The sequence below is a fragment of the Rhinopithecus roxellana genome, chromosome 7 (genome assembly GCF_007565055.1).
Source record: "Rhinopithecus roxellana isolate Shanxi Qingling chromosome 7, ASM756505v1, whole genome shotgun sequence".
In the NCBI taxonomy this organism is placed as follows: domain Eukaryota; kingdom Metazoa; phylum Chordata; class Mammalia; order Primates; family Cercopithecidae; genus Rhinopithecus; species Rhinopithecus roxellana.
This window is the reverse complement of record NC_044555.1, coordinates 141,909,828-141,936,054: the sequence shown is the minus strand read 5'-3', so window position 1 is coordinate 141,936,054 and position 26,227 is coordinate 141,909,828. Positions and strand designations below refer to the sequence as shown.

Below are 26,227 nucleotides of genomic sequence, written 5' to 3'. Positions count from 1 at the left end.
ACACTCAAAGGAAGTGTTCATTGGAGCATTTCAGATTTCAGATTAGGGATGCTCAACTGTTGAGTATATAATGACATATTTTAAAAATCAAAAACATATCAGACATTCAAAACACTTCTGGTCCCAAGAATTTTGGATAAGGAATACTCAATCTGTACTATGTTGAGATAATGTCCCTACACTATTTCGTTGTAGTTAGAAAAATACTGCTTAGGGTAATATGTAACAGTCATAAGTAACAAACAACAAAATACTTTGTATACTCCAGCATCCTGCCTTAGGATTTCAGTATATATTTAAATTGCAGTAATTTCATAATGTCCTCAGTCCTGTTTTTAATCTTAAAATGTCCTTATGTACTTGTATAGAGGCCAGTGAGAGATTTGATTTTTGTTTACTCTTACCTATTGTTGCAAACTTTTAAAAAATGTGATTAAATTCACATATCATTTTAACGATTTGTAACTGTATAATTCAGTGACATTCAATACATCCATTGTTCCATTGTTGTGCAACCAGCACCACTATCCATCTCCAGACCTTTCCATCACCCAACTGAAACTCTGTAATCATTAAACAATAACTCCCCATTGCCGACCTCCCTCCCCCTAGGCTCTCATAACTACTATTCTACTTTCCATCTCTACCAATTTGCCTATTCTAGGTACCTCATATGACTGGAAACATATAATATTTGTCCTTGTGTGTCTGCCTTATTTCACTTAGCATAATGTTTCAAGTTTCATCCAAGTGGTAGCCTGTATCTGAATTTCTTTCCTTTTCAAAGCTGAATAACATTCCATTGTGTATATATAAAATGTGATTATATATACATAACTTTGTTTATCCTTTTATACATTTTGGCTGTTTCCAAATTTTGGCTATTGTGAATAATGCTGCTGTGAAACATTGGTGTACAAATAGCTGTCTGTGTTGCTGCTTTCATTATTTTGGCACATACCTAGAAGTGGATTGCTGGATCATATGATAATTTTTTTCTTTTTTTTTTTTTTTGAGAAGTCTCCATACTGTTTTCCACAACAGCTGCATCATTTTACATTCTCATTAGCAAAGCACAAGAGTTCTAATTTCTCCACATCCTCATCAACACTTATTTTTGTTTTTTTGTAATACCCATCCTAGTCTGTATGAAGTGCTATCTCATTGTGTTTTGATGTGCATTGCACTAATGATTAGTGATGCTGAACACCTTTTCATGTGCTTATTGACCATTTGTATATCTTCTTCGAGAAGTGTCTATTTATGATCTTTCCACATTTTGGAATTGAGTTGGTTTTTTGTTGTTGTTGAATTGTAGGAATCCTTTATATAGTCTGGATATTAATCCCTTACCAGATGTTATTTCCAAATGCTTTCTCCCATTCCATGGGTTGCCGTTTTGTTCTTGATATTGTCCTTTCACATACAAAGTATTTTGTTTTTGATAAAGTCCAATTTATTCATTTGTCATTTGTGCTTTTGGTGTTATATCCAAGAAATCATTGCCAAATCCAATGTCTTGAAGATTTTCCATGTTTCCTCTAAGAGTTTTACAGATTGAGCACTTATGTTGAGGTATTTGATCTATTTTGAGTTACATTTTGTACATGCTGTGAAGTTAAGGGTCCAACTTGATTATTTTGCATATAGATACTCAGTTTCTCTAGTACTGTTTGTTGAAAAGACAGTCCTTTTCCCCATGAATGGTCATAGCACCCTTGTCAAAAATCAATGGATTAGATATGTGAGGGTTTGTTTCTGAGGTCTCTATTCTGTTCCACTGGTCTATATGTCTGTCCTTTTGTCACTACACTACAGTATTAATTGCTGTAGCTTTGGAATAAGTTTCAAAGTCAGGAAGTGTGAGTCTTCCAATATTATTTTTTGTTTTCAAGATTGTTTTGACTCTTCGGGGCCCCCTGGAATTCCATATAAATTTGAGGATCAGCTTTTCTGTTTCTGTGAAAAAGGCTGTCAGAATTTTAATAGGGACTGCATTAAATATGTTGATCATTTTGAATAGTATTGGCATCCTACCAATGTTGTCTTCCTATGCATATATAGGTTTTTTTTTTTTTTTTTAATCCCTGTGGATCTTTTCCAGTTTCTTTCAGCAATGTTTTATAGCTTTCAGTATACAAGTTTTTAACCTCCTTGATTAGATTTATTCCTAGGTATTCAATTCTTTTAGGGGTTATTGTAAGTGGTACTACTTTCCTAATTTATTTTTTGTTTTTTTTTTTTTTTTTTTGCTGCTATATAGAAACACAACTTATTTTTGTTTGTTGATCTTGTACTCTGCAACTTTGCTGAATTTGTTTATAGCTCTAGAAGATTTCTCTTAGATTCTTTGGAATTTTCTCTATATAGAATCATGTGATCTGCAAATAGAGATAGTTTTAGCTTTTCCTTTCTACTATGGATTTTTTTTTTTTTTTTTTTTTTTTTTTTTTGACAGAGTCTTGCTCTGTTGACCAGACTGGAGTGCACTGGCACAATCTAAGCTCACTGCAACCTCCGCCTCCCAGGTTCAAGCGATTCTCCTGCCTTAGCCTCCCAAGTAGCTGGGATTACAGGCGCATGCCACCACACCTAGCTAATTTTTGTATTTTCAGTAGAGATGGAGTTTCACCATGTTGGCCAGACTGGTCACGAACTCCTGACCTCAGGTGATCCACCTGCCTTGGCCTCCCAAAGTGTTGGGATTATAGTTGTGAGCCACTGGGCCTGGCCTATGAATGGTTTTTATTTATTTTTCTTGTCTAATAGCTCTGGCCATAACTTCCAGTACAATGTTGAATACCAGTGGTGAAAGTGGGCATCTTTGTCTTCTTCCTAATCTTAAGGGGAATGTTTTCAGTCATTCACCATTAAGTGTAATGTCATTTTCATAAGTACACTGTATCATGTTGAGGAATGTCCCTCTATTCCTAGTTTTATAAAAGCTTTTATCTTGAAAGTGTTGTGCTTTAGTCAAATGCCTTTTTTGGCATTCATTGATTTGATTATGTGGGCTTTCCCCCATTGTTTCATTAATATGATGTATTAAATTGATATTCTTATGTTGCTGCACCCTTACATTCCTAGGATAAATAACAATTGATTATGGTGAATAATCCCTTTAATATGCTGTTGGGTTCAATTTCCAATTTTGTGGAGAATTTTTTAACCTATATTATTAAGGAATATTGGCCTGTAACTTTCTTCTAATATCTTTGACTGCGTTTGGAATCAGAGTAATGCTGACCTCACAGAATTAATTATAAAGTGCTCCCGTCTCTTAATTTTTTTGGGAAGAGTTAGAGGAAGACTGGTATTAATTCTTCTGCAAATGATTGGTAGAATTCACCACTGATGAGGCCATTTGGTTCCTTACGTTTTTTTGTTGGGAGATCTTTGATTACTGATTCCAACACTTGCAGGTCTGTTGAGATTTTTTGTTTCTTCTTAAGTAGGTTTAGGTAATTTGCATGTTTGAAGGAATGTGTCCGTTTCTTCTAAGTTATCTAATCTGTTGTTATATAAATCATAATATTTTTATACTCCCTTTTAATGTTGTAGTGTTGGCAGTAATGTCCTTATTTTCTTTTCTGATTTTAATTATTTGCATCCTCTTTGTCAGTCTAGCTGTCAATTTTGTTGATCTTTTCAAATAATCAACCTTCATTGATTTTCTCCATGTTTTTCTATCCTCTGTTTTATCTCTATCCAATTTTTATTATTATCTTCTTTCTGCAAGCTTTGGGCTTATTCTGCTCTTCTTTGTCTAGTTCCTTAAGTCATAAAGTTAGATTATTGTTTTAGATCATTTTTTAAAATGGCATTTAGAGCTATAATTTTCCCTCTGAGCACTACTTTCACTGCATCTCATAAGCGTGTTTGTTGTGTTTTCATTTTCATTCATCTAAATGTTTTCCTATTTCCCTTATACTTTCCTCTTTGACCCATTGGTTGTGTACAGTGTGTTGTTTAATTTCCACATATTTGTAAATTTCTCAAGTTTTTTTTCCCACTGATTTTTAGTATCATTGTACTGTCATTAGAAAAAATACTGTGTGTGATTTTCATATTTTAAAATTTATTAAGACTTGGTATGTGACCTAATGTATCTATCCTAAAGAAAGTTCCATGTGTATTTGAGGGAAAAAAATGTGTACTCTGTTGTAGTTGGATAGAGCTTTATGTATATGTCTGTTAGGTACAATTGGTCTATAGTGTTCAAGTCATCTACTTTTCTGTCTGGTTGCCCTATATATTACTGAAAGTGGGGTATTGAATCTCCTATTATTGTCTTGCTGTGTACTTCTCTAGGTTCTGTCAGTGTTTGCTTCATATATTTTGGAGCTGTGATGTTCAATGCATGTATATTTATAAATGTTATATGTTCTTGGTGAATTAACCTCTCTATCATTTCATAATGTACTTTGTCTCTTGTAATTGTTTTTGACTTAAAGTCTATTTTGTCTGATACTAGTATAGCCACCCTAGCTCTCTTTTAGTTACTATTTGCATGAAATATATATATATATATATATATTATTATACTTTAAGTTCTAGGGTACATGTGCATAACGTGCAGGTTTGTTACATATGTATACCTGTGCCATGTTGGTGTGCTGCACCCATCAGCTCGTCAGCACCCATCAATTCATCATTTATATCAGGTATAACTCCCAATGCAATCCCTCCCCCCCTCCCCTCCCCATGATAGGCCCCGATGTGTGATGTTCCCCTTCCCGAGTCCAAGTGATGTCATTGTTAAGTTCCCACCTATGAGTGAGAACATGCGGTGTTTGGTTTTCTGTTCTTGTGATAGTTTGCTAAGAATGATGGTTTCCAGCTGCATCCATGTCCCTACAAAGGACACAAACTCATCCTTTTTTATGGCTGCATAATATTCCATGGTGTATATGTGCATGAAATATATTTTTCCATCATTTCATTTTCAAAGTATTTGTGACTTTGGATCTACAGTATGTCTCTTGTAGACAGTATATACTTGGATCATTTTTTTGTTTGTTTGTTTTCCTTAATCTATTCTGGCTATCTCTGTGTTTTGGCAGGAGTGTTTAATCCATTTACATGTAATTACTGATGAGGAAGGACTCACCTGTACTATTTAACTGTTTTCCATATGCCTTAAAGCTTCTGGTTGTCCATACTTTCCTCCATTAGTCCTTTTTTTTGTGTTTTATTTTTGTAGTGAAACATTTTTATTCCTTCTCATTTCCTTATGTGTATATTTTATAGACTTTTTTTGTTTACCATGGGGGTATTTGATGGTTATAACAATCTAATTTTGATTTAAACCAACTTAACTTCAATAGCATACAAAAATTCTTCTTATATATATATATATATATCTCTGTCCCCCTCTTCTGTTATTGATGTCAGGGATTACATCTTTACACATTGTGTGCCCAATAACATACATTAGGCTGGGCATGGTGGCTCACACCTGTAACCTCAGCACTTTGGGAGGCTGAGGTGGATGGATCACTTGAGACCAGGAGTTTGAGACTAGCCTGGCCAACATGGCAAAATCCATCTCTACTAAAAATACTTTTAAAAAATTAGCTGTGCATGGTGGCAGGTGCCTATAGTCCCAGCTACATGGGAGGCTGAAGCACGAGAACTGCCTGAACCCAGGAGGCAGAGATTGCAGTGAGCTGAGATCATGCCACTGCACTCCAGCCTGGGTGAGCAAGACTTGTCTCAAAAAAAAATAATAATTATTATTTTTATCCATTTGTCTTTTAGACAATGTAGAAAACAAAACGTGGAGTTAGAGTCATCTCTCAGTATATGCAGGAGATTGGTTCCAGGACCCACTGCATATACCCAAATCCATGCATACTCAAGTCCCACAGTGAGTCCTACTGAACTCACATATATGAAAAGTCAGTCCTCTGTATATGCGGGTTTCTCCTCCAATGAATATTGTTTTTGATTTGTGTTTGAAAAAAATCCATGTGTAAGTATACTTGCATAGTTCCAACCCATGTTGTTCAAGGGTCAACTGTATAAACATAATTACAATACTACCTCTTATAATTGCTCATATATCTGTCTTTACCAGAAATCTTTATTCATACAACTTTTAGTTACTGTCTAGATTACTTTCATTTCAACCTGAAAGACTCCTTTTGGCATTTCTTGCTGGGCAGGTCTAATGGTAATGAATTCCTCCGGTTTCTTTTTTTTGGGGGGGGCGGGGAGGGGGTGTCTAGGAATGTCTTAATTTCTCCATCATTTTGAAGGACAGTTTTGGTGGATATAAAATTATTAGCTGACAGTCCCCACTCCCCCCACTCCCCAGACTTTAAATATCAATCCACTGCTTTTTGGCTTCCAGGGTTTCTGACAGGAAATCAGACGGTAATTGAGGACCCTCGTATATGACAAATTGCTTCTCTTGCTGTGTATTTTCTGTCTGGTTTTTGAGACTTTCATTATAATGTGTCTTGGTGTGGATTTCTTTGGGTGTATCCTACTTAGAGTTTGTTAAGCTTCTTGTATTTGTAGATTCATGTTTTATGTCAAATTTTGTTTTCAGCAGTTATTTTTTCAAATTCTCATTCATTCTCATCCTCTCTCTCTCTGTCTCTCTCTCTCTCTCTCTCCTGTCCCACAAGATATATCCTGTTCCACTTAATGGTGATGATGTTCCACAGACACTTTTGGCTTTGTTCACTTTTCCTCATCCCTTTTTTGTTTTTCAGACTCAATAATTTCACCTGGCCTAGTTTCAAGTTCACGGATTCTTTCTTCAACTTATTCAAATGTGCCTTTGAACCCCTCCAGTACAGTGCTTTTTTTTTTTTTTTTTTTTTTTCCATTTCAGTTACCGTACTTTTAAGCTTCAGAATGTTAGGGGGAGGATTTTTGTAAATTTATATCTATGTTATTTTGTTTATATATATTTTTCCTGTATTTGTGCATGTCTTCTTTTATCTCTTTGGGCATCTTTAAGACAGATGTTTTAAGTTATTTAGTAAGTCAAACATCTGGGTTTCTTCAGGTATGTTTTTTGTTAATGTATTTTATTCCTTTGAATGACCATCGTTTCTTGTGATCCTTGTTGAAAGCTAGACTTTGAAGCTAATACTATGGTAACTTTGGAAATCAGATTATCCTTTTCCCCCAGGATTTGATGGAGTTTATTTTAAAGCATTACAAGGTGTCTCTGTGTCACAGATCAGCCTGAGTTGAAAGCTTAATGTGTTCTCAGGTCCCCTCTGCCTTTATCTAGTCACACATGGTGACTTTCTAAATTCCCCTGTATATATGTTTTTAATTCCCAAATGTCTCACAAAACAAGGCAGCTCCTTTAAATCTCCTGGAAGCCACTTCAGCTTGTGGGGGTTTCCAAGTCCTCACCTCAGTGATCAGAGTAACAATACACAGTCAAAACACAGAACTTCAGTATTTTGAGGACAAGATGTTTATTGATCACCCTGGCTCCAGCAAACTGCTACAGAAATACAGGCTGCTGTTCCCATGGAGTAGATAGTGTTGAGTGCTGGGTAGCTGCCACCTCACTGATGGCTGAATTTGATCCAAATTAACTGCAGTTGACCAGTCAGGCTGTCTCCTGTAAGTTGCAAATGTTCAGATAAACTCCAGAGTTCCAAAATACTCACTTTAGTTTCCACCAATACAATTGCTATCCAGGTGGATAAATTCCTAATGCTTCCTATCCACCATCTCCTTCTCTGCTGTAAACTTTCTGACATACTATATATGAATTGATATTTCAGATTTACTCAGAGATGGCTTTGGGGACAATCCCCTTTTCTACTGCCTGATTGCAGAAGTAAACGATCAACAAAAACCATCAGGTAGAGTAAATCTTTCTTCTCCAGTTTAATCTGGAGTAAAAATAGTACAGTTTTGCAGCATATAATTACTATTAAGCAGAAGAGAAGAGAATGTGTATAAACTCAGTTTTTTTGTAAAGAATATGCATGGTATGTACTTATGTTTGTATAAGCATTACTATTATTATAATTTTTAAGAGACGGGGTCTCGCTCTGTCACCCAGGCTGGAGTACAGTGGCATGATCATGACTCACTGCAGCCTCCAACTAAACTCCTGTGCACAAGTGTCTCAGCCTCCCAAGTAGCTGGGACTACACATATGTGCCACTATGTCCAACTAGTTTAAAATTATTTTTTGTAGAGACAAGGTGTCACAATGTTGCCCAAGCTGGTCTTAAATTCCTGAGCTCAACTGACCCTCCTGCCTTGGCCTCCCAAAGCACAGGGATTACAACCATTCGCCACTGCGCCCAGTCAAAATTTTTTGGAAGATCGTACACCACACTATAAAAAGAGGGCTTATATCTTAAAGGTTATGTTTTAAGGGACTTAAGTCCTCTACACTATATGTTTTTGTACTGTTATTTTTTTTCAGTGAGGATTTATTACTTTAATAGTTAAACAAACACCAAAAGACATTCAATTTGGGGGTAAAGAACTGGCTAAGTTTCAACACAACCTTTCTACACCCTTTCTTCTCCCTTCCTAGGCAAATTGACTGTTGGATTTGCCATGTACTACTTTACATATGACTCATGGATTGGCAAAGTACTTTACCTAGAAGACTTTTATGTCACACGAGCCTACCAAGGTAAAACTAAAATTTATGATATTTATTGGGTGAAATTCAGCCCCCGATATTCCACGTGGGTCCTTTTCTATGTTCCCTAAGTATTGACTGGTCTGAAAAATAAAGGGAAAGTGTACAAAAGAAATTTTAAAGTTGGGTGTCCGGGGGAGACATCACATGTAGGCAGGTTCCATGATGCCCCCCTAAGTTGCAAAACCAGCAAGTTTTTATTGGTGATTTTCAAAAGGGGAAGGAGTGTACGAATAGTGTGTGGGTCACAGAGATCACATGCTTCACAAGGTAATAAAATATCACAAAGTAAATGGGGTCAGGGTGAGATTACAGGACCAGGGTGAAATTAAAATTGCTAATGAAGTTTTGGGCACGCATTGTCATTGATAACATCTTATCAGGAGACAGGGTTTGAGAGCAGACAACCAGTCTGATCAAAATTTATTAGATGAGAATTTCCTCATCCTAATAGGCCTGGGAGTGCTACAGGAGATCAGGGCTTATTTCATCCCTTATCTGCAACCGTAAAAGACAGACGTTCCCAAAGCGGCCATTTCAGAGGCCTCCCCTTAGGAATGCATTCTCTTTCTCAGGGATGTTCCTTGCTGAGAAAAAGAACTCAGCGATATTTCTCCTATTTGCTTTTGAAAGAAGAGAAATACGGCTCTGTTCCACCCGGCCCACAAGCAGCCAGACTTTAGGGTTATCTCCCTTGTTCTCTGAACATCACAGTTATCCTGTTCTTTTTTCAAGGTGCCCAGATTTCATATCGTTTAAACAATTTGTGCAGTTAACGCAATCATCACAGGGTCCTGAGGTGACATTCATCCTCAGCTTATGAAGATGATGGGATTAAGAGATTAAAGACAGGCATAGGAAATCACAAGAGTATTGATTGGGGAATTGATAAGAGTCCATGAAATCTTCATAATTTATGTTCAGAGATTGCAGTAAAGACAGGAATAAGAAATTATAAAAGTATTAATTTGGAGAACTAATAAATGTCCATGATATCTTCACAATTTATGTTCTTCAGCTGCGGCTTCAGCTGGTCCCTCCGTTCAGGGTCCCTGACTTCCCGCAACATCTCTCCCTTTCTTTTTATATAAATGTGCCATGGCGATGAAGTCTTGTTCATTCTCTCAATTTTGACGCAGGATTCTTTGGTCTTGCACACTAAAGACAAGCCGATTAAACAGAGAAACATAATTCCAAAATTTACTACAGTTGAGCCCCCAATAGACTTTACCCAAGTCGTGGGGTTTAGTCCATAAAGATTTTCTGCCACCTGATCTAAGGCCTCAGCTCCAGGCACAATGGATAAGTGAGCTTGAAAGCCTTCAAAAATTTGTTTCTTTAATTATGTCCAATGATAAATTATCTTCCCTACCCAGAAGGTGTCCATTGGCCATTTCCCATGAATGATCAATCTCGTTATAGGAATATAGGGTGATACAGAAAGCAGAGGTATTCCAATCGCACTGCATTTGCATGTGATGTTCGAGACTCACTACCCAATCTCCAAGCCAAATAACAGACGGTGTCTTAAATCATTAATTTGATTAGCCAATTTTTGATCAATGCCTTGTTGAGAATTCCACATTTGGGTGGAATTGGCTTGCCAATTATTAACAAAATGAGCCGTTTGAATAGATTGATGCAATGTCATTCTGGCAGTGCTGGCCAGTGCAGCGACTGTAATTAGGCCCATGATCACAGCGATTGAAGTGAAAACAAATCTCTTAGATCTTTTTAGAATTTGCTGTAACACTTCATTAATTAAATGTATTGAGGGGGAGGATTCCCAAGGTCTGGGCAAAGTTACCAGAGTCCAGATTCCTTCTTGAGCTCAAACCAACATTACACTTTTCCTAGAGTCAAAATGGGAGTTAATACAAGTGTATAAATGACAATTAATGCATTGGATAGTTTGATTGTTCGTCCAAATTTTGTTATTTCCCACTAACAGCATGTAAGGAGGCTTAACACAACTCTGTATGGGAACAGTCAGGTTGGAAGTAAGTAAAGCAGAATGTCCAGATCTACGTTGATCCTGAGAGACGGGGGTGATAGCGGGAACAACAAACAGAATAGTTTCCCCTTCCCATACTCGCAGTCCAGACATGGCAATAGCCAATTTCCAAAGTTCTGGGTGTTCTGGGCTCAGAATGGGGAGTATCACATGAGGTCGGGGGGGGGGGGTGGGGCGGGTAATGACTTTATCTTCCCATTTTAAGGGAAAGAATGAGCTGAACCCCCTATGCAAAGTAGAATGATGATTCTTGTTCTCCCAATAAGAAATAAAATAAGTAGCCTCCAGGCATTCCTTTCCACCAGAGGAGCAATTGTTTTTTAAATAGCCCTTGGGTGCCCAGTCTATTACTAAACCATATGAGTCATTTTTTAATATGACTGCATGTGAGTTAACAGTCTTCCCAAATTAAAGTTGTAGATGGGCCCTCAAAATTTTTAGGGCATGGTTTTCCTGCAGATTTATATTGAAAGTATGGGGTATCTCCCATTACTCCCTCTTTCATTTGTTTTAAAGTAGAAAGGGAGAGGCCAGAGATCAAGTGTCCCGGTTCCTCTGTAACTGATCTCTCCGGAAGATAAGCAGCCCAGACTTGAGTTTCTAGATGGATACAATCAGGTGCATGTCCGAGGCCATCTGAGGCACAGAGGCGGGTATTTATAACCCATGGTAACATTGAATGCAGTGCCTTCTTCTCCTAGTTGAGCAGGGCAACGGTCATCTGCAGCTCTAGGCATCCACACACTATTGTTAGTGTAGATTTCTGCAGGAGCATCAATCCAGGTGAGAGGTTGAATAAGTGGAGGAAAAGGCTCATAAGTCCAGTAAGAATAATTTTGTGTAGCAGGTAAATCAGTGTAAGAGGAAACTGGTGAGACAGAAAGTATAAGGAGAATCATTAAATAAAACCCAGTGAAAGTGAGATTGAGGGCTGAAGGAGGAAGAGAACAGAGGGATGTTATTTTCAGGCTAATAGAAATGGTGAGATTTTTAGGTTTGTAAGGAGAAAAAGAAAGGTAATCAGGAGAAGTGGGATTAGTTAGATGGGTCTCCATTGCCATCAGGGAGGACTGAATCAGACCCATTGTGATTTGGTGTGCCTGCTTCTGAGGAGTTGGCACAGATCTCACCACGTCTGAGGGCAGTCTCTGACATGGACGTCTTTTCCCCGTGGTTTTCGTTGTCGGTATTCACCCGAAGCTTGAGTCTCCTGGTGGGTACCCAGACAGGGGATTGATGATCTCCTGGTGAAACACAAGTATATCCTCTTCCCCACATTATAACTGTGCCAGGTTCCCAGGTATTAGTTTGGGAGTTTTTCCATAACACTGGCTTGCCTTCGTTTAGGGAGAATTTTTTGCCTGTATAATGGCGTTTGGCTGCAGTTAGATTATTATCTTTAGGAACATTTAAAAAATGTAAAGTAAACAATGCCAAATATAATTGAGAGTGAGGGGTAGTTAAATCATGTTTTTGCTGTTCAGACTCTTTGGACAACTGGGTTTTTAAAGTGTGATTGGCCCGTTCCACCACAACCTGTCCCTGAGGATTGTAAGGGATTCCAGTAATATGGGAAATCCCCGCTGTTGCATAAATAAATCAAAAGCCTTACGAACATATCTGGGGGTGTTGTCTGTCTTTATTTGATATGGAGGCCCCATAACTGCAAAGCAAGAATACAGATGTTTTTTAACACGGGCCGTGCCTTCCCCTGTTTGGCAAGTAGCCCAGATAAAACCTGAGAAGGTATCTACAGAAACATGTACATATGACAGTCTGCCAAAGGAGCTAACATGAGTTACATCCATTTGCTGTAAAGCATTAGGAGTTAGGCCTCTGGGATTAACGCCAGGTTAATCCCAGGTTCCTGACTTGGAAGTATAAAAACTTGGCACTGAGGACATCTGTGAACAATAAACTAAGCCTGTTTCCAGGTAAGAGCAAATTTATCTTTTAATCCAGCAGCACTGACATGAGTGAGATTATGGAACTCCTGAGCTTCCTGGGTTGCAAAAGAGACCAAACAGTCGATCTTATGGTTGTTGGCAGACATGGGTCCCGGTAAAGTGGTATGAGATCTAATATGTGTAATATAGAAAGGGTGTCTATGTTGGTGAACCACCTGTTGTAACCTTGAAAATAAGTCAATTCAGAATTATCAATATGTTTGATAGTAGCAGTTTCTATATTTTTAGTGGCATATACAACATAAGCAGAATCAGAGACAATATTTAAAGGTTTGGGGAAATCCTGTAAAGCAGTAATCACATTAACTCTGCCTTTTGAGGAGAGGTATAAGAGGTAGAAATAAGCTTGTCTGTAGGGCCTACATGACCAGCATTGCCATTACTGGAGCCATCAGTGAACACTGTAACGGCCTCAGGAATGAGCTGATCTTTGGTTAATCGAGGGACCACCCAAGACGTCATCTTTATAAAATCAAACAATTTGTTCTTTGGATAATGATTGTCAATGCCAATGAAATCAGTCAAGTGAATTTGCCACAGTACGAAATGTTGAAAGGTGGTTCGAACTTCGAGTCGATTTAAAGGAACTACAATTAAATTCAGATCAAATCTGGAAATTTGAAGTATTCTACACCAAGCCTGTCCAATTAATATGGCTATTTGGTCCAGAAAAACAGACAAAGTTTTTGACACAGAATGAGGAAGAAAACACCACTCCACTAAATCATTATGTTGAACTATTAGTCTAGTAGGGGAGTGCAATGAAGTGAAAACCAGAAGCTGAAAAGGCTGAAACGGCTGTACTCTAGATAACTGGGCGGTCTGGTTTCTTTCCTTTATGAATTCCAGTTCTAGTAAAGCCTCAGGGGTCTAAGTCCTGGGACTGCGGAGACCAGAATCTCCCTGCAGTGTAGAAAACAAGTTAGACAGCGCATAGGTCGGAATACCTAAAGCAGGTCTTAAATAATTAATGTTACCCAAAAGTTTTTGGAAGTCATTTAATGTTTTCAAAGAATCTCTCCTAATTTGAACTTTTTGAGGTTGAATATGTTGTTTATCGACCACCATTCCTAAATATTGAACAGGAGCGGTCTGTTGAATTTTATCCTGAGCGATGTGTAACCCAGCCTCTGTAACATAGCGGCTCAAAATTTTGTAACAGTCAATTAATTCTGTCTCAGTGGGGGCAGCAATTAAAATATCATCAATATAATGAAGAATATAGGCCTGGGGAAATTGGGCTCAAACTGGTGAAAGCACTTGTCTAACATAAAGCTGGCAGATTGTAGGGCTAGTCAGCATTCCCTGAGGAAGTACTTTCCACTGATAATGAGCTGCAGCCTCCTGATTATTGATAGATGGTACAGTAAAAGCAAATTTTTCATAATCCGATTTATGTAAAGCAATATAAAAAAATCTTCAAGATCAATAACTATGAGAAGCCAATTTTTAGGTATTAAAGCAGAAGCAGGCATGCCGGGTTGGACGGTACCCATAGGTTTAATTACGGCATTGATGGCCCTTAAATCGGTTACCATCCACCACTTGCCTGATTTCTTTTTTTACTAGAAACACAGGAAAATTCCAGGGGGAAAGGGAAGGTTCCACATTTCCAAGTTGTAACTGTTCAGAAACCAACTGAGTTAAAGCCACCAGTTTTTCTTTAGAAAGCAGCCACTGCTGAATCCAAACGGGTGTGTCAGATTTCTATTGGAAAGGGATAGGATCAGGAGGCGTAGCAGCTGCCGCCAGTAAAAAGGATAACCTAAACCAGCCCTGTTTTCTTTTACAGTAACTGGGAGGGGTTTAGTAATCCCTTCATGCTTTGGACTGAGACCGAGCCCAGGAACAAACCCCATGTTTTCCATCATATGCTGACTGGGAGCACTGTAAGAGTTATGTGGAACATTAATTTCAGCCCCCCATTGTGCCAGTAAATCTCTACCCCAAAGATTAATGGGGATTGGCGTGATATAAGGCTAAATTGTACCCTTTTGACCATCAGGGCCAGTGCAAAGGCAAGATAAATGTGTTGTTATAAACTTCCTCAGCTTTTCCAACACCTACTTGTCCCATGTTGGCGGGATGTTTAAGCCAGGAGGAAGGCCATAAACTAGAGGAAATAACAGAAACATCAGCCCCAGTATCTACTAGGCCCTCAAACTTTCTTCCTTGAATGTGTATGGTACAGGTGGGCCATTGTTTAGAAATTACATTAATCCAGTAAGCGGCCTTTTCACTGACAGAGCCCATTCCAGGGCCACGTGTCTTATCTCCTTTGTTTAAAATGGTATTAGGTAGTAAAAGCAATTGAGCAATTGACTCACCGTCCGGAATGGAAACAGGAACCTTGGCAGGCACGATTAATTTAATCTCATCAACAGAATCAGAATTAATGAGACCAGTATAAATGATGATACCTTTAGCAGAGGTGGATGCCCTACCTAACACCAGACTCACCGAACCTTGAGGTAAAGGGCCAGTGACCCCCGTGGGGACAATTAAAGACAAAGAGTTAGGTAGTAAATTTAGAGGAATAGTACTACAGAGATCCACCACCCCGCCCCCTACTGCGGAGGTGGACAAGCATTTTACTGAGACAGGAGAGGCTGGGACCCATTTGGTTTGGCTGTAGGTAAATTTGTTTGTGCTGAGGGTTGCGTTGGGACCACCTGAAGGAGAAACGCAATATTGGTCTGAGTCTGAAGCGTCTCATTTGATATTGGGGCCTGGGACTGGCCCCGCTCCCCATTTCCCTGGTGGTGTGGCAGGGGATTTCCATCTATATCATCTTTAGAGTGGCAATTACTGGTCCAATATTTACCTTTGCGATAACGTGGGCAAACAGTAGCAGCAGCATTTGGCTGTGTTTGTTGAGCTGGCTTGGCTGCTTTTAAGTTTTTAACAGTGCAATTTTTTCGAGTATGACCAAGTTGACCGCAATTATAGCAGGTTCCAAGAAAAGAATTAGTGGGACCAGTTTGGTTGGTGTCCTTCATGCCCGTGCCCACAGAATAGCTTTGTGGGTGTCTGATCCAATGCCTTCACAAGCTTTAATATATGCAGGCAACACCTCGTGATCAGGTAAATTTTATTGTTGGACAGAACGCATGGCCATTTTACACTCATGGTTTGCATTTTCAAAAGCTAACATACAAAGGAGAATACCTTGAGCGCGCTCATCAAAGACAGATTTTTCAAAAGCATCTTGTAATTTAGCTAAAAAATCAGGGTATAATTCAGAGTGACTTTGTTTAACCGTGGTAAAAGAAACAGGAGCTTGGTCTGGAGCACGTAATTTATCCCAAACTCTCATACACACCTTTGTTACTTGTTCTGTGGTAAGACCATCAAAGTTTAATTGGGCATAAGTATCAGAGACATTATCAGAGCCTGTGAGCTGAGCCTGAGTAACTAGTTCAATTTAGTTTAATTTAGCTGAGCCTGCAAACGAGCCTCTTCTGACCACCAAGTACAAAATTGTAAATGCTGAGATGGTGTCAGAACAGCTTTTGTCAGTCTAAAGGAAGCAAAGTGACCTCCGTACAAAAAGTGTGTAATACCATTTTAACATAAGGAGAAGTAGGACCATACTGAGTACAAGCATCCTTAAATTCTTTTAAAAAGGTAAGATTAAGAGGTACATAACGACGCATTTGTACCCCTTGGAAGTTAGGTGGGTCTAAGGAAGGAGACCACTATTACTCCTGCTGCCCTCCTCCCCCCACCTTGCCTAGTTCACAAGACAGGAGTAAAGAGAGATAAGCAAAAGTAAGATAAATAGCCAGACAACCTTGGCACCACCACCCAGCCCCAGGAGTTAAACAAAGTAATAATAATAACATCAACCCCTGGCCTAAACTACTTGTGTTATCTGTAAATTCCAGACACTGTATGAAAAAAGCATTATAAAACTTTTCGTTCTGTTAGCTGATGCTGTAGCCCCTAGTCACGTTTCCCACGCTTGCTCGATTTAACACGACCCTTTCACGTGGACCCCTTAAAGTTGTAAGCCTTTAAAAAGGCCAAATATTTCTTTCTCGGGGAGCTCGGCTCTTAAGACGCGAGTCTGCCGACACTCCCGGCCGAATAAAAAACCTCTTCCTTTTTTAATCCGGTGTCTGAGTTTTGTCTGCGGCTGGTCCTGCTACAGTTCTAGCACGACCGGATAAGTCCACACGTCTAATCCACTTGTTTCTTTGTTTTGGCATAATAAGCGTTGCATTGAAGTTTCAAGAATAGGCATCTGAGATGGAGTCGGCATAGAAGTGACAGGAAAATCATGTGTAGATAAGGGAAACTGAGGGTGAGAGGGTTGGACTGGAATGAGAGTGTGAGAAAAGGGCATTGGGGGAGCAGAAGTATACTGGTAATTACTGGCGTTCATGTGTGAAGAAGGGTACAGAGAAGCAGGCTGAGTGGATGGCAAAGCAACCGGTTGAGGAACTGAAACGACAGGAGGGTGAGGGGCTGAAGTGGACAGGGGAGGGCCTGCAGAATTATAGGCGAATTGTAGTTTGGTCCCAGAGCCATTAGGTGACTCCAGAGATTTGAAAAGAGAAGAATTAGCATATATATGGTCCTGGGCTGTGTGAGTCGGGGCGCAGGAGCTACAAGTACCGGCTCTTCGTGAAAATAAATAAGATCATCAGGGGGGTGACCGTAATCCAAAGTCACCGGCGTTAGACATTGAATTCTCAACATCGTCAGGTGGGGGAGGAGTAGACGAAGGGAGAGGCTGATCAGATAATGAAGGCCGTGTGGGAGAGGAAGGTTGAGGAAGAGGTGGAGGGTCGTCAGATTCAGAAAACTGTGGTAACTGTAGGGGGTCATGGGATTGGTATGTCATCAGGACAGCATGTACCAAGGCCCAATCACCCCAAACAGTGACAGGAACATAATTTCTTGGGAGACCAGTTCCCAGAATGTTGCACCAACACGATCCCATATTTCTACATCTAAGGTTCCTTTTTCAGGAAACCAAGGACAGTATTCTTCCACTTCCCTGACTAGAGTGACCATATTTTCCATAGGCACTCGAACACTGCCCTGTTTCAATAAGAGTTTAATATAGCAGAGATAAACATGATGTTTAGACTCCACATGACCCACAGTTAACCCAGACCATATACAGACTACTCACCAATCGTCAGGGAGTTGCACATGCATATCTGTGGACCAAACTGATGACGTTTCTCTGCACCTACCAAAGGGACTCGGGTTCCCACATGCACTTGGGAAAAAAGACCATGTGGGCGCCAGATATCGGGAAATTCAGCCCCCAATATTTCACGTGGGTCCTTTTCTATTTTCTCTAAGTGTTGGCTGGTCTGAGAAATAAAGGGAAAGGGTACAAAAGAGAGAAATTTAAAGTTGGGTGTCTGGGGGAGACATCACATGTCGACAGGTTCTGTGATGCCCCCCCCAAGCTGCAAAACCAGCAAGTTTTTATTAATGATTTTCAAAAGGGGAAGGAGTGTACGAATAGTGTGTGGGTCACAGAGATCACATGCTTCACAAGGTAATAAAATATCACAAGGCAAATGGAGGCAGGGCGAGATCACAGAACCGGGGCAAAATTTAAATTGCTAATGAAGTTTCGGGCACGCATTGTCATTGATAACATCTTATCAGGAGACAGGGTTTGAGAGCAGACAACTGGTCTGACCAAAATTTATTAGGTGAGAATTTCCTTGTCCTAATAGGCCTGGGAGTGCTACAGGAGATCAGGGCTTATTTCATCCCTTATCTGCAACCGTAAAAGACAGACGTTCCCAAAGCGGCCATTTCAGAGGCCTTCCCTTAGGAACGCATTCTCTTTCTCAGGGATGTTCCTTGCTGAGAAAAAGAACTCAGCGATATTTCTCCTATTTGCTTTTGAAAGAAGAGAAATACGGCTCTGTTCCACCCAGCCCACAGGCAGCCAGACTTTAGGGTTATCTCCCTTGTTCTCTGAACATCGCAGTTATCCTGTTCTTTTTTCAAGGTGCCCAGATTTCATATTGTTTAAACAATTTGTGCAGTTAACATAATCATCACAGGGTCCTGAAGTGACATTCATCCTCAGCTTATGAAGATGATGGGATTAAGAGATTAAAGTAAAGACAGGCATAGGAAATCACAAGAGTATTGATTGGGGAAGTGATAAGAGTCCATGAAATCTTCACAATTTATGTTCAGAGATTGCAGCAAAGACAGGCATAAGAAATTATTATAAAGTATTAATTTGGGGAACTAATAAACATCCATGAAATCTTCACAATTTATGTTCTTCTGCCACAGCTTCAGCTGGTCCCTCCGTTCGGGGTCCCTGACTTCCTGTAACGATATTACTTTTAAATACTTTAAAAATTAAAATGACATATTTTAAGGAGATAGGATTTTACTATACATATGCTGTTTTAGTTGATGTAACGTATTGCTACTTAATGAGTTTGATCACTATCCTAGATATTCTTTCATGCAGTGAACACTCAGAAACAGATTAGAAAAACATTTTATTACTTCCTCTCAAGGTTTGAACAAGCCAAGGTATCACATGGCTATATGTTTTTTTTTTGTTGTTTTTGTTTTTGAGACAGGGTTTTCTGTCACCCAGGCTAGAGAGCAGTGGTGTGATCACGTCTTATTGCAACCTTGACCTCTTACACTCAGGCAATCCTCCTACTTCAGCCTCCAAAGTAGCTGGGGCTACAGGCAGGTGCCACAGCACCCAGCTAATTCTTTATGTTTTGTAGAAACAGAGTCTGTGTTGCCCAGGCTGGTCTCGAACTCCTGGGCTCAAGTGATCCTCCTGCCCTGGCCTCCCAAAGTTCTGGGATAACAGGTGTGAGCCATTGTGCCTGGTCACACAGATATACTTTTATCTTTAAAAATGTTTTTACATTTTAGGTGGTTTTCAGTAAAATTAGATAAGAAATATACCATTATAAGACAATAGTGGCAGAGACTCACTTCTTCACTGATCTTTAAACCCAAACTCTTCTCTGACCTTTGGTACCTCATTCCAATTAGGAAAAAGGGATATGAAAGCATTCATGAGTTGTGTTTCCACAAGCTATTAATAATATATATATATATATATATAAAATACAGAGTTTTAGATATTACTTATTTTAAACTAAAGCAAATGACTAGTTAAGTGAAATTTGCAGTTTTCATTTTGCATTGTCTATTTAAAAGGTCTAGGTATTGGAGCTGAAATGCTGAAGAGGCTAAGTCAGGTATGTATTACAGTTAGTATTGACATTCTATTCACTAACTTTTTCTTCAATAAATATTCACAGGGCATAAATTAAATCATTAATCTCTCCATTTGAACATAACCCCAACATATCCTTCAAATTTCTACCCAAATTAAACTGGATTTTCAAATCAGATGATCATATAGAGCATATGAGTTACAGTCAATTAAAATTGATTTATATATAATCTACAACCACACTATACACCCTTTTTGCTATCAAGTGAAAGTAAGGAGGAGGGAGACTAGAAAGTATTTTTATTCAAAAAAACAGGCCCACAGTATAATATTACAAGACTATAAAAGCAAGATCTTCTTGTATTTTGGAAACATGAGAACATGTGTTCTTATAGGTACATCTTTTCTATATAAAGGCTTTGCAAATCAGTCTTGAGCTTTTAAAGAGGGCTCTGAAGCTCAGAACAGTGAGTTTTTTTTCTTTTTACAGCTATAGAAAAGTTCAAAAGATAACTACTATATTTGGAAGTATTATTCACACATAGTGTCTTGCATAGAGTAGACCTTCAATAAAATATATATGTTAATGAAGATTATGCTTTCAAATGAAAGTAATATTTGCTGGTTTGTTTTTAAACAGATAGCCATCAGAACTCAATGTAACCGCATGCACTTTCTTGTCGTCATTTGGAATCAGGCTTCTGTCGACTACTACACTAGTCGAGGGGCTTTAGACCTTTCCTCTGAGGAGGGCTGGCATCTCTTCAGGTTTAACAGAGGAGAACTCCTGGACATGGCATGGGAATAATGAAAGAGGCCTTGAAACAACTCATCCCAACATAGCCTCCAACATTTGACTGTCACCTGAGTCTACCAGCAGTTTGACTTTGTTGTACAATACAGCAAGTGATCATCACATTCTTGTTTGAGCAGATCTTTTATTTTGAAACAGATTTTGTAGCTCTAGTCAACTTTCCATTATCCAAACCAGTATTTTTTTTTTTTTTTTTTTTGAGACGGAGTTACGCTCTGTCACCCAGGCTGGAGTGCAGTGGCGTGATCTCTGCTCACTGAAACCTCCGCCTCCTGGGTTCACGCCATTCTCCTGCCTCAGCCTCCCAAGTAGCTGGTACTACAGGCACCCGCCACCATGCCCGGCTAATATTTTTTTGTATTTTTAGTAGAGATGGGGTTTTACCATGTTAGCCAGGATGGCCTCGATCTGCTGACTTTGTGATCCACCTGCCTCGGCCTCCCAAAGTGCTGGGATTACAGGTGTGACCCACTGCACTTGGCCTATCCAAATCAATATTCTAATGGCTAGTAGCAGTGGTGATAATCCAAAAGAGCAGATAACTGAAAAGTCACTTATACTTAGCTTTGCGCTATTTTTTACCTACCATATTTCATCAGATTTAAGATGCTTCTTCTTTCACAATCTGACGTTATCTGATGTTGGAATAAATGTAATGATCAACTAGCAGCATTTGTTTGTTTATTTGTTTTTAGAGGCAGGATCTTGCTATTTGCTCAGGCTGGTCTCAAACTTTTGGCCTCAAGCAATCCTCCCACTTCAGCCTCCCAGACATAAGCAACTCTGCTCAGCCTTTTTTTTTAAATTAAAGGTATATGATATGCCTTAGATTTGATGAAATATTGGTGTTTGAATATATTCAGATCTGAGGTTTTAAAAAATTCATTTCAGGCTGGGCACAGTGGCTCACGTCTGTAATCCCAGCACTTTGGGAGGCCGAGGTGGGCAGACCACGAGGTCAGGAGATCAAGACCATCCTGGCTGACACGATGAAACCCCATCTCTACTAAAAGTACAAAAAAAAATTAGCCGGGCGTGGTGGCGGGTGCCTGTAGTACCAGCTACTCGGGAGGCTGAGGCAGGAGAATGGGGTGAACACAGGAGGTGGAGCTTGCAGTGAACTGAGATCGAGCTGCTGCATTCCAGCCTGGGCAACACAGCGAGACTCTTGTCTCAAAAAAAAAAAAAAAAATTCATTTCAAATACTGGAGATAAATTCTGAAGAGCTTACGAAAAACTAGCAAGTAAACTGCTTCCCTACCTTGAGCAGCTTAAGTACCACTGCCTCCTTGACATCATCCCAGTACTACATTCTGCCTCTGCACATCCATACCTCTTTGGTTGTGCTTATCTTAGGGAAGATACCACATATAACACTGTATTTTTATGTTTCCCTCTTTCCTAGTAGAGTATAAGTCCTTTGAAATAATTCTAACTTTTGTGTCCTGTGCTGCAACCAGCATAGCAGAACATGTGAGTTCCTACTACCTACCAGGCATTTCATGGGCATAGAAACTACACAAAAATTATTCAGTGATATCCACAAGGAACCTTGTCTGTGAGAAAATGTTAATTACATAAATTGTGTAAGTACCGTATCTATAAATATCACCTATCACTTGCTAGTTTTTCATAAGTAAGCTCCTCAGAATTTATCTCCAGTATTTGAAATGATTTTTTTAAAACCTTGGATCACATCTCAAACACACTCATATTTCATCAAATCTAAGACATATTATATACCTTTATTTTTTATTTACTTATTTTTTGAGATTGAGTTTTGTTCTTGTTGCCCAGGCTGAAATGCAATGGCATGATCTAGGCTCACTGCAGCCTCCACCTCCCGGGTTCAAGTGATTCTCCTGCCTCAGCCTCCCAAGTAGCTGGAATTACAGGCATGCGCCATCATGCCTAGCTAATTTTGTACTTTTTTTGTGTGTTTTTAGTAGAGACAGGGTTTCACTATGTTGGTTAGGCTGGTCTCGAACTGCTGACCTCAGGTGATTCACCCATCTTGCCCTCCCAAAGTGCTGGGATTATAGGTGTGAGCCACCATACCCGGCCATATCATATACCTTCAATTTTTAAAAAAAGGCTGAGCACAGTCGCTTATGTCTGGTTGGCTGAGGTGGGAGGATTGCTTGAGGCCAGGAGTTTGAGACCAGCCTGGGCAACATAGCAAGATCCTATCTCTAGAAGAGAGAACATCTAAATTCTATCTTAGAGGACTAAGAAAGGGGACACGACACCAGAATTGGACTTGTAGGATGGGTAGAAGTTAGAATGTGGAGCAGGATAAGATGGAAGAACAGTCTAAGTGGACACACTAGCACAGGCAGAGAAAGAGGCAATAATGAGCAAAGCATGTTCAAGAAACAAATGGTATATCACAAGGACAGTATAATACACATTAGCAGTAGGGTGGGTAAGGAGAAGGAAGATAGGATTAGAAGGTAAGCTGGAATCAGATATGAAGGGCCTTGTATATCAAACTAAGGAGCTTTGATTCTGCAAGCAATGATGAGCCACTAAAGATTTCAGAAAGACAACTATTCATTATAGTTGTCAGAAAGACAACTATGTCATAATAGACAAATAGGTTAGAAGAATAGGGTAGCAGACACTGTATGTTAGCTTAAACTCAAGACCTGTTCCCAACCCCTTACCCTTTGCCTTCCTCACCACGGGAAAATAAACACGATTTCCCTATTCCCTATCTTCCTTAGGCTAAGTGTGTGGCTATATGACAAGTACTGGTTGAGATATACACAGAGGTCTTCTGAGGAGATTCTAAGAAAGCATTTACTTTTCTGATAAAAGGGAGTCAGAAGCATCTTGTGTACATTTTTATCTGCTATTTCCTACTTTGAATGTGTATCTGCTCTCTGGAGGTACAGCAGACATCTTGTGACCATGAGGTGACAAACCAGCATGCTGTAGAGGACAGAGTGGAAAGAGAAAAAGTCTACGTCCTTAATAGCACCGATGAGCCACTGTCCCAACCCTATACTGCCTAATTCTAGGCTATAAATAGGGCTTTTTCTTTTTTTTTTTTTTTTGCTTAAGCTAATATTAAGTACTTGTTTAACTAGTTTACTGTCACCTGTAAACAGAACATATTCTAAAATGAGAGAGAGCAAGATTGACAGTGAGCAAATTAGCCTGAAGGCTACCACAGTAACCCAGAAAAGTGATGATGATGACTTGAGGGAGAGTAATTATAGGATTAGAGAAGGTAGAATAGATTTGAAGGAGTGGGAGGTAGAGACAATTTTGTTTTAGGCATATTGACATTGGCATATCTATGAGATGTGAATATAACTAATAAGTAGAAATAAAGGTCTACAGCACTAGATAGCTATGGGGGTTGAAGATACGAATAATAAAACAAATGGTGGCTGAAGCCAGCGAGGTCTGTTAAATGAAAATGAGAGCGCATATAGAATGAGAAAATAATAGGACTAGGGATGAAACTTGAGCAGCCTCAGCATTTAAGGGATTCAGAGCAAGAGAAAAAAAAATGAAGAATAACAAAAGCAGGAAAAATAGAAAGCAAATGGTAAGTGAGTTTCATGGAGAGAGTGGTGAAGAGTCAATAATGACATAAAAATTCAAGTAGGGGCTGGGTGCAGTGGCTCACGTCTGTAATCTCAACACTGTGGGAGGCTGAGTCAGGCACAGGCTTGAGCTCAGGAGTTCGAGACCAGCCTGGACAACATGGTGAAGTCCTGTCTCTACCAAAAATACAAAAAATTAGGCATGGTGGCGGGTGCCTTAGTCCCAGCTACTCGGGAGGGTAAGATGGGAGGACTGCTTGATCCTGGGAGGTGGAGGTTGCAGTGAGCTGTGCTTGTGCCACTGCACTCCAGCTTAAGCAACAGAGCAAGACCCCATCTCAAAAAAATTTAAGCAGGTATGGAGGCCAGAATGTCACAAGGCAGAGAGGACTTGAAAGTAGGGGAAAAAGGGATAATATTTACTTTTGTCAAAAAGTAACAATTACTTTTTAAAGAAGTATAACAATTATAGGAAGGAGAGAGAAAAAATAGTTCAAGGGGAGAGGTCGAGTTAAGGAAAGGTTTTTGTCTTGTTTTGTTTTTGTTGATTTAAGACAGAGAACACCTGCAGCTATGTAGAAGTGGAGGAAAAGAAACTAGTAAAAAGAGAAACCAAAGACTGGAGATTAAACAGGGTGGAATATGGTCTTAGATGTGAAGGAATGAGATCAAGAACACAAAGAGAAGTATGTCTTAGGAAAGGGGGATGCATGGCTGAAAAGAGGTAAGTCTTGAAGGTAGATGGGAAGAAGTTGGGAATGGTCATGTCTAATAATTTACTTCTTTCTCTATGAAACAGGAGGCACAGTCAACTTTGACAGTTATAAGAGGTTTGAGGAGAATAAAAGGTTTGTAATACCTCTTCTAGGGAACACAATAGTAAACCACTCAGGAACCAGTAGAAGGACTGCCAAGCAGTATTAGGAAGCCTGTGTAGCATACGGCCCTCTCAAATAGTTAGAGATGTTTTCAGATATTTAAGAGGAATTAATATTAACAAAACCAAGAGACAAAGCCAAGCTTAAGCCCCATAAAACATGGATATTTTATTCCAGCTCTAGGAAACGGAAAAAAAAAAAAACAGAGGGAAACACATCTTTCCACACACCATTCTAATTTAACTGACACTAGTCTGGGAAAGCTAGAGCAGAAATATATGTTTATATGTATAAATATGTATGTCTTTATACATACATATATGTATGTATATGTATGAGATTTTAATCTCACTGGAGTTCATGTCTTCATTTTTTTTTTTAAAATGCCCTTAAAGGTCACCAAATGCAAGCTAATACTTCTACCTAAGTCTCCTCATCAATCATTTAATATTGTTTGCATTGCATTCAGTTTGTCTGTTAACCACTTATGTAACTTATCAAATTGCACATTTGGATATGTAAGGGAAAAACTTGGTTTAAGTAATACTCTATGTATCAGTTACCCATTAGGTGATTTTTTTCATCATTATTTGCAACGTCACACATCTTGTAGTTTTCTATGTAGTCTCTGTATGCAGTCTACTTCAGCTTCTAGTGCTGTACATATCTATATCTTCTGGGTGGGACTGCCCGTGATCCATGAGCTTGGGGTCAGGCATAAACTGTGTTGCACCTGATAAAGTATTAAAATGAAAAAAAAAATTAGTCACTTAACAAATTTATTTTTGATACTGGGAAGACAGCAGTGAACAAACCAGATAAAAATCTCTGGTGACATAGACCTAACATTTGAGTTAGGTGAGACAAACTAATTAAATATATATCAGATGGTGGTTAAGTGCTATGTGAAAAAATGAAACAAGGAGGGATATATGGAGTGCTTAGGTGATTTGTAATTTTAAATAGAGCAGCCAGGGAAAGCCTTCCAAAAAGGTGATATATGAGCTGAGAACTGAAGGAGGTGAGGGTGTGCACCCTATAGAGACCAGCAGGCAATGCCTTCCAGGATGAGCAGACAGCAAGTGTAATGGACCTGAGGTATATCTGAGGAACCAATATGGCTGGAACAGAGTAGACAAATGTGGTGTATGTAGG

General features: G+C 39.2%; 2 protein-coding genes across 4 annotated transcripts in view; one reads left to right on the top strand and one right to left on the bottom strand.

The window, feature by feature from the left end:
* SATL1 (spermidine/spermine N1-acetyl transferase like 1) overlaps nucleotides 1–20,631 on the top strand; it is a 75,666-nt gene extending 55,035 nt beyond the window's left edge. Inside the window, exons 6-9 of the mRNA XM_030933675.1 lie at nucleotides 7,761–7,841; nucleotides 8,531–8,632; nucleotides 19,805–19,845; nucleotides 20,464–20,631. Coding sequence (XP_030789535.1) covers nucleotides 7,761–7,841; nucleotides 8,531–8,632; nucleotides 19,805–19,845; nucleotides 20,464–20,631 — 392 coding nt within the window. The remainder of the gene's footprint in view (nucleotides 1–7,760; nucleotides 7,842–8,530; nucleotides 8,633–19,804; nucleotides 19,846–20,463) is intronic.
* A 4,822-nt stretch (nucleotides 20,632–25,453) lies between these two features.
* The window catches only part of APOOL (apolipoprotein O like), an 81,292-nt gene continuing 80,518 nt past the window's right edge, over nucleotides 25,454–26,227 (bottom strand). For all 3 annotated transcript variants that reach the window (XM_030934277.1, XM_030934279.1, XM_030934278.1), the window contains exon 9: nucleotides 25,454–25,805. In XM_030934277.1, coding sequence (XP_030790137.1) covers nucleotides 25,717–25,805 — 89 coding nt within the window. In that variant the 3' untranslated portion in view covers nucleotides 25,454–25,716. The remainder of the gene's footprint in view (nucleotides 25,806–26,227) is intronic.